This window comes from Pagrus major, chromosome 15 (genome assembly GCF_040436345.1).
Source record: "Pagrus major chromosome 15, Pma_NU_1.0".
Lineage (NCBI taxonomy): Eukaryota > Metazoa > Chordata > Actinopteri > Spariformes > Sparidae > Pagrus > Pagrus major.
The window spans coordinates 12,704,412-12,713,894 of record NC_133229.1 but is presented as its reverse complement, the minus strand read 5'-3'; the positions used below and the strand labels follow the sequence as shown (position 1 = coordinate 12,713,894).

The 9,483-nt window shown below is 40.7% G+C and overlaps 1 protein-coding gene across 1 annotated transcript; it reads right to left on the bottom strand.

The window, feature by feature from the left end:
* Positions 1-333: 333 nt before the first annotated feature.
* On the bottom strand, positions 334-6,812 carry LOC141009859 (opsin-5-like). The gene is made up of 6 exons (XM_073482587.1): positions 6,674-6,812; positions 5,041-5,246; positions 2,932-3,031; positions 1,275-1,379; positions 972-1,195; positions 334-804 (listed from the first exon to the last, which is right to left on the bottom strand). Exons 1-6 carry the CDS (start codon positions 6,810-6,812, stop codon positions 334-336), a joined length of 1,245 nt encoding a protein of 414 aa, XP_073338688.1.
* Positions 6,813-9,483: the final 2,671 nt, after the last annotated feature.

The following is a 9,483-nucleotide window of genomic DNA, read 5'->3' as shown; positions in this document are numbered from 1 at the left end:
CAAAGACACTTTTGAAGACAGTTTGTTTAATCAGTTTATTCAGTCATTAAAATCAATCATTGAGGATTTTTCTCTTCAGATTTAAATTTCTTCCCCAAAACTACATATAGCACCTTTAAGCAATCATAAATATTCACAATGCCTTAAAACAATAATCACATATCATAAAGCATTATCTGTTAAAAAAAATAAAGACTGGAAACAGGTTTGAACTCCCACCTAAGATTCAGAAAATAATTTATTAACATTACTTATACATACAGTTCAATACCAAAAAACAAAACAAAAATACTTTCAATCTCCCCTTGTAATTCAAGTATTCGAGAAAGTTCGTCAGAGCCTGTCACACCAGTACTCTGATGTTTCAATGTGGGAAGGCAGGTTAATGTGAAACACCTCCTGCGTGTCGAGTGGAGGAGTCTGAGGAGGGCTGTTGACCCCTGAGTCACTGTCAGGATTGGCTTGGTTCAGCTCTCCTGCGGCGTATTTCGCCGCCAGCTTCTGCTCAGGAAGTGACGCAGGTGGGGGCGTGGCTTCTGCCTTGGGTTTGATGTTTTTAAAGTGTTGCAGACGCACCACCTCCCTGCGCTCCTGGGCGCACGGCAGCAGCACAGACACGTCCTTGCGAAACTTGGAGCTCATGCCGAAGTAGATGAGCGGGTTGTAGAAGCTGGCGGACTTGGCAAAGAGGCGGGTGATGATGCTGGTTGTGCTTGGCACGTGAAAGCCCCAGGCTGACCACATAGATACCACTGCATATGGCGACCAGGCCAAGATGAAAGCCGTGCAGATCACAATGGAAATCTAGAGAGGAACATGAGGTAACAATTGTCAGGAGTGGAATAACGTGAGAGGAGGTTTATTACAGAGCGTGTTCTTTTAAGTAGAGCTTTATAGAGTCTCATTTTACGTCTCAAATCAAGTCTTTTCCGATAAAAACCTCAGAAACAAACTTTTTTCTTTTTGCCTACCCTCGTGACATCTCTCTCCACCTTCCTCTGACGGATGGTGAGGAAGCCATCAGCTGACATGGCGTTAGTGTTTTTCACTGTGTTGATGATGGAGACGTAGGAGAACAGCATGATCATCACAGGGATGAAAAAGCAGAAGATGAGGATAGAGATGATGTAGGACTTGTGGATGGTGGAGTAATTGGCTTTGGACCAGTCCACCTCACAGGTGCCATAACCTCGATCTGAAGCACATAAGACACAGAGTTTAGATCAAGGCTTTTAAGATACATTTTCATGTTGGGTTGGTGTCTGAGAACAGACCTGTGTAGCTGCCCCAGCCCAGCAGCGGAGCCCCGGACCAAAACGTCGCTCCAGTCCAAATGCAGATGAGTGCTATGGCAATGGTGTTCATGCTGATACAGTAGGCTGCAAAAAACAAGAAAATGTAACATGAATAAAACATGATATTCCCAAGTTATAGAACAGATTGTTCGCAGTGAGAAAAGGTTAGATGTTATGACTTTGGCACACACAGGACAGAAAAAGTGAGAGGCTTGTAAAGATGCGGCATTCTTGACTTGTTATGAATGTGACATTTATTGAACAATGAGGTCTTTTCTTATATCAACAGCCTTTGCAAACATCTGCAGCTGAAAAGAACCTCTGTTGACAAAGTACACATAGCTTTGTACGCAGGGGAAGAAAGAAAATCAATCAGGATGCCCTACTTTATGAGAAGCGCTCACATATATTAAGTCAATATACCATACGATAAGTGCAGTAGATTTTGTGAGAGAGGACTGGCAGCGTACAGTGCAACTGTTGCTATCGGTTACTCAGCTTTGTTAGGTTGCATCACTGTATATTGTTGGTTTGAATCCTGCACAAGTTTGTTAACACTGTTAACAAACACTAGGTTTCCACAGTAAATTCTGACAGTAAACTACTGTAATATGCTTTTGTAATGCATGATGGGTAATTATTTGGGATATTATATATATACATTTTATATATAAAAATGGTACATTACAAGGAAATACTGTAATTAGGGTACAGCACCATACAGTAATTGAGCAATAAAATATTTTAGTTTTACAACAAGGTACACATAATAACATGCCAAAAGGCTAAAAACTTGCTAACAGGCTTATATGCTAACAACAGGGTAACAGGCCTACAAGTAGTCCAACAAGTTACACATGCTAACATGCTAACGGGTAGACAGTTAATGGACTAAAATGCTGACAGGCTAACATGCTAACGAACAATATGGTTGGGTTAACAGAAAAAACATGGTACATTGCTGTAATATCACTATAAACTTATTGTAAATTTGAATATTTACAATAACCAGATGTTTATTACAGTATCATAATGTGATCACGATACTGTGAAATTGTGTCCGGGTTACAGTAGAAACACAATATATTACTGTGATTTTTTTTTTACCAGCCTCAATCCAATTAATTAGGACCTAAACTCATGTTGCATGTTGCTGATTTTGTAATTCAGATCGGCATCTGTTGCCATTTGCGGGAATTGCAGCTGTATTCAGGAACATGATACAGTTGACAACATCCCACATGTACCACCGATGTTCATAGTTCAACCACCAATGTAAAAAAATGCACAGGTTTATATTGCTCGTGTTTTATGTTCAACCACAAACACAGTTAAAACTCTTGCCTCATGCCGACAACAGAGGCACGGCCTAATTTCCGTATAATTAAGACATTCTTCAGCATCAGTCACACTCGAAAATAGAAAATGTCACCTCAAATAAACTTAATGACATGTTGGCGTAATGTAACTGAAATTGTTTGAGAAAAGTGGTGGTAATTTCCATAGCTGAAGTTGGTAATAAGGTTTCATTAGCACTGAAAAACCCACTTTTCTTTCAGATAAGAACTGCTGGAATGCGAGGCAGGCAGAGACTCTTTCCTTGCTGTTCTCTCACTTAAAGGAGGTTAAATCTGACCTTTGTTTGGGTGGCATCCCTTGATGTATCTGGTGACACTGATCACAGTCAAGGTGTTGATGCTTGCAAGGCCAAAGAGTAAGGTGAAGAAACCATCTACCTGGAAGAAAACAAAGGGAGTGGGTTGATCATGACATCACATCTTTAAAATGTCTTTGAGTTGTCATTGAAGCCTCGGGGCGTTGATCCATTGCCTGCCTAATTGTTCCAGACGTTTGTCTGTTGAGTTTGTTTTGCTTTAAACTTTATCAGATAGAGACGCTGCATCTGAAGAGCTCTTCCTGCCTCTTTTGCCAATATGCTCCAGACCCAAGGCAGTTCTTCTGATGTGGGCTACAGGCTCTTTAACTGGCAGGATCAGCATTGGGAAATTAAAACGGAAACTGTTAATTAAAGCTGTTGATAGATTTAACTTGATTTTCACGAAAATCTGGTGGAGAAAATGTTCAGTGACTGCCAAATGAATTAAGCCAGGAAGCTTTTTAGCATTCAGTCTATTGTTTGGGGAGATGATCTTTTAATCACCGCTCTTGTTAAAGGGAATTATGCTGCTGTGTTTCAGTCTGGCTCCTACTGCGCGACACCCGGCTCCCTGCTGGGCGACTTCCAGGTGACATGGATCAGTTAAGGTCTCTGCTCCGATTACTTTCGTGATCTTCCTTAGTCCAAATCCTATTACTGTCAGTCATCACGTTTTCTTTCGCCCTCACATTCAGCAGGTTACTGGACAGTAAGTCTAGACCAGGATAATTATAATTCAGTCTACTGCGCCTTTAAGATTTATAACCAGGTGTAGTAAGGCAATGGCATCTTGAAATTGATCCCGACAGCTCATCAGTGTTTCACCTCTGCCTCTGTCTTCATTTCAAATTAAAGATGTTTTGAATTTTGGATCATAAACGAGCATTTAGATTCATTAACACACTGCTTTGACAATCCTTTCTCTGCGTTCCCCTTTGCAACATCAAAGGTCTCCATAAGGCTCCATAATATTCATTGATATCCTGCTCCATAGGTGCAAAACACAGAGATCTGGCCCAGCTTGCAACTGTTCATGTCCCATCATGTTCCATGCAGTAATCTGCTAATGCTTCTCACATGCCTGTCTCCTTCACCCTCCTGCTCCTTCCCTCCTCTATTTCTGTCACTTCTTACTTTTCCCTGATTTACTCCTGACGCTGCCTCTCTGAGCCCACCTGTCTCTGGGGAAGGTGACATGAGAGGGGCGTACTGCTATCCCAATATTTCTCCTCCACCTGAAAACCTGAGATTGGATATCTGAGAGATGAGGTCATCTCAGTGGCTGCACTGAAGCCTGAGAGCAGCAGACCTCTATTTACCGCTCAGATTTTGGGGTTTACGCTTGTGAAACTGAAAGTGTTCTGGTTACACCAGCTTGTTTTCGTTCACTCACTGCAGCATGGATATCACGATTTCCACCACAGCTAGCCTTGAGCAAGAAAAATACTCTGGATGAATTCCAAGCTCAAGTATGACAACTATTTCATTTCAAGCTCAGGCTGTGGGGGGAGAAAAACATAGTAATGAACAGAACATCTTTGAAATTACACACAGCAACTCATCTTTTATTTGAATGTAAATAACTCGTCAATATTTAGCAACATAAAAGTGTGCTGTGTGTGGTTAAATTAAGCAGCAAATGTCCTCCCTGCAGCTCTTATTTGTTTCCGGTCTGGTTGTTGACAGGTGCCACGCTGCTGGAAGAGTTTCCCCCATTTAAAGGCCTCCACAGTGGTAATCTTATTACAGATTTAACCTCCAGCCCACATGGCTACTAGCATAATCCCTTGCACGTACACACACACTAACACGCATACTCACTTTACTGTAAGTAGTAGGTTTACTTCCACAGATTCCTTTAATGTACTTCATTAATTGGGATTGGCAAAGAGAACAGATGCATACATGTTTTTGTTTTTTTCAAACTGCACGGTCATCACATTAAGGTTGTTTTAAACAGCTCGTCTGGGATTCAACTTATCATAAATGTGAAATTTGATAGGATGTATACAGTAGTATTAATATGTAAACAAATGACTCCTTTAAATGTTACGCTTACATCACATATTGTCTTCTTGTGGCTTTTACCTGGCATGTCCAGATCCAAGTGATCAAATATCCATCATCCTTGAAGATATTAAATATTTCTAGGATCCCTCTGGAGTAGCCAAATACGGAGATGCTGGCATCAGAGATGGCAAGATTTAAAGTGAGGAAATCTGTTGCCTGAAGCGAGGCCCGCTGTCTGTACAGGACAAACATCACTAAACTGTTTCCAAACCAGGACAGCCATCCTACAAAAATGAAAACACATGTTCACACTGTGAACCACATATTTCTTTGGTATAATATAGTATAATATACTAAAGTGTAGTATAGTGCAGTATAGTATGAAGTAAAATGAAGTAGGGGAGAGTAGAGAAGAATAGAACACAGTAAAGTTGTGTTTAGTATAGTATAGTATAGTATAGTATAGGAGAGGAGAGGAGAGGAGAGGAGAGGAGAGGAGAGGAGAGGAGAGGAGAGGAGAGGAGAGGAGAAAAGGGTACAGTTGATTGTGGTAAAGTAAAACACATGATTTTAAAGTTTAGTATATCATAGAAAAATGTAGTGTAGTGTTGCATATCATATTATAGTAGAGTAAAGGAATAGTGTAGTAGCCTATAGTATTGTACAGCATAGCATAGTGTAATCTAGTGTAGTATAGCATAGCATAGCAACAACATAGTAACATATAGTGTGGTCTCATACAGTATAGTATAGTATAATATAGTATACAGTAGCATATTATAGCAGAGGGTTGTATAGTACAGAAAAGTATAGTAAAGCATAGCATAGAATAGCATAGTATAGCATTGTACAGTATACTCTTGAATAGTATAGTATAGTATAGTATAGTATTTAGTAGTAATAAAGTATAGAGTAGACTATAATAGAGTGGGTATAGTACATAATAGTAGTACAATAGAGTGGAGTATAGTAGAGTGCAGTGCAGTAGAGTTCAGCGTAATAGCACACAGTAAAGTAGTGTGGCAGAGCAGAGAGGATGACAGTGAGTAAAGTAGAGCAGAGCAAAGTGTTATAATGTGTTGCATCATACTGTTCCTAATTCCTGACCTCTATCATTGTGTTGGCTGCTAAACTACCAAGTAAAACTTAATTACAATAGAACAGAGACGAGCAGGCAGAACAGGGGAAGTGAAGTGTTGAGATATTTTAGTAGATAAAGTCCCCTTTCTTTTTATCGCTCTCTGTTACACAAGAGGTCCTTCGACTACATTAGATGACATGGACCAACAGACAAACAGTGCCACCAACACAAAGTGTCTGTGTCAGTGGTTGACTGGCCTTTGGAAACAAGAGTAACAACAGTTGTTGACATTTAATTAATGTGTGACTCTTCCAAGCTAGTGTTCAGCCAAAGGCATTTCAAGGACAAGACACATTTTACTTTTTGCACTGCAGAGTGATGGAAGTCAGAATAAGTTTGAAACTTTTGTCAGTAGTTCATATGTGCCATTTCACAGACATTAATCAGGGGTGTTTGTCAGTACAATGAACAATAGTTAACTGGGATGACTTTGGAAGTTCTCTGTAAAATAGCCATTGCTCCTAAAATTAAGATTAATACAGTATTTCTACCCCAAAGCATACGGAATATACAAAATTAAACTTTACACTGCAAATTATATTATAGTGGAGGATATGATGGCTGACTTACCCAGCACTAACAGGTAGGCTCCAATAATGGTCTCTCCTTGTTCAGACAGAGGAGGGTCTGTATGCAGAGTACTGAGGTTATTATTCCTCCATGGTATGTTCACTACCTTCATAGGAAAAGTCTTTAGTGTTATTTCCATGGCCTAAGTTTCTACTCCACGGCATGAATCCTGGCTGTCCTCCACAGTAGCTCTGCTCTCTTCTGCTTTCAGTAGACACTACTGTGATACACCAGTAGGGATGACTGGTGAGTTCATGTTAAATCCAGCTTAGATGCAGTCACTAATACCTCACCACTCACTGTCCAAATGATTTCACCTGTAATCCTATTTATTTCTTAACAACTAAGCAGATAGAGATTTTGGGTTAAATTCCTAGCCAACAAGGAAATGTCTAGTCAGCTATAGTCCACTAATGGAATTTTTTTTTGGAGAGGTTTCATTTATCTTAAACTAATAAGTCTGATTGTGCTACGTATCTCACACAGGAACCTCAGCAGAGTCAGACCTACACCAACACTGTGCTATATATCAAATTTTAACCTGCCTCCTCTGCAATTGCTGTTATTTGTGTCATTTTCTTTCCCCGCTGTGGTTTTCCAATAATATTTTACGTGAATGCAATCCTGTTTAGCAGCCAGCAAGAAAGTTGGATGTTGAACTGTTCCAGCAAGACATCAACACAGCAAATTAATTAAAGTTATAGTCTACAGTATACAGTTTGCAGCCAAACCCATTTGTAAGATTCTGGGGATCTTGAAGTAAAGAGAAAACATTAACAAATCATTCTTTACAGCTAAATCGTTCATCAATCATTTGTGGCATGTGAAATGTCCAAATTTGCTTTAGCTTAGCTTAGCTCATCTTATTTGCAGCTAATTGAGTGTTGAAAGGCCGACTTGGGTTACTTAAATTATTTTAATAGATGCTATGACTAGATAGATAGTATGCTTTTGAAGCTACAACCAGCAGCAGTTAGCTACCAGCTTAGCACAAAGACTCACAAAGAGGCGAGAGCAGCTAGCCTAGCTTTGTCCGAAGGTAAACAAAAATTAGCTTACAAGCAACTGCTGCATCTGTGTTAAGACTCGACAAAGTCACTGGAGTAGCCTGTTGCTCCCCATAAACTATGACACTCAAATTATAAAGTGTTTACGTATCTCAAAAAAGGTGGTCGCCAACAAGTGGCTACATGAGACTACAGACATGTCATGCAACCTCAGTGTAGTACATTTTTATCCTAACGTTAGTTTTTTACTTCTATTATCATTAACGTGTGTTTGCCACAGAGCTTATAGTCGGCAATAGTTCCAAAATACAATTTCAGAAGTCCCAGAGGCTTTTTGTCGAGGGAACCAGGGCGATGCTAACTTCCAGGTTAGCCTACAAAAAAACGTCATCCCTGCAGCTCTCTATGAGTGAACGTTTCAGGCACTGGTAGGTAGGTTTTGTTATTTGTTTAAACAAAGCCAGACTAGCTGTTTCCACTCATGCTAAGCTAAGCTTATTGGCTGCTGGCTGTAAGTTCATATTTAATGCACAAACATGATTGCATTATCAATCTTCTGCAAAATGTCTCTCCCAAACCTCAGTAATACTTTTCGTTCAAGTACAGGCCCTACAGAACAACATGGGGAAATGTCTCGTCGCTTTCGATTGTCTAAATATGGAGGTATTGTGTAACAGCGTTGTTGAACCAGATGTACTGTATAGGGTCTGGCAACAATTTACGTCATCCTTACCATTCAAAAACATCCCTTTGTACTTTCTGCACCCAGGACTATGAACCCTCCCCTCCTCTCCAGAGACATGTTCCAGTTTCCACTAATCACTTCCATTTACAAAAGGTTATGCCATTGTGACTATACTTCGCTAAATGTAAAGCACATTTATCAAATGAGGCCAGAAGTATATGTATGAGCTAATGTGTTCACTGACAAATTGACTGTGCTCTGATGTCATTGTGAGAATATGTGGCACTGTGTGAGTGTGTGGAACCCTCCCACATGATTTACTGTATTACAGTCAGAGACAAGCAGTTTATTAGAGGAGACTTTGGGGGTTTCGCTGACACATGCTGGTCCAATTTTATTGATTGAAATCCTTTTGTTCAGTGTAAACTTACAACTGCGCCACATCTCCCCTCCTCCACCCTTCTCCTCTTCACAGTGAGCGTCTCTGTGGCAAACACCTACCGAAGGGGTAACCTGAACCGCCCCCCTCGGTCTGTGTTTATGTCACAGTGTGCACCTTGTTTCCCTCCTCTGGCTGCCACAGAGCAGCTCTGCTGGCCCTCAGGATGTGGAGGGAAAGTCTGCTGCTGCTGCTGCCAGATGCCTCGGCGCTTCCGAGTCCTCCTCATCAAACCCTTTCTTTGAGCCTCTGAAAGCCAGTCTGGAGAGAGTGACAGAGCTGAGGCGAAAGTGAACCTCTGACCCCAACTGTCACCCGTCCAGCTGCAAACACTGAACCCAGTCATCGCTCGTTCCTGCCTTCACCCAGAGACGCCACATGACACAGCTTCAGCCCCGCAGTGATCCCTGTGTATGCAGCTCAGAGAGAGACAGGGAGGTTTTCTGATGCCTCAGAGTCTTTCTGGTTATAGTGGATAATGTGATAATGGTTGTGGGAGGCATCGAGCAGAAATCTCACAGCACAATGTATTCGCGCATGTCCAATAGTTAAAGGTACAATATGTAATAATTGAAAACATTCAACAATGAACAACAATTAGTGGAAGTATGTGAAGAAGTAACAGTTTTAATCTCATCTTAATGTCAAAGATGTCAAATATTGTGTTGTAAAGATATCT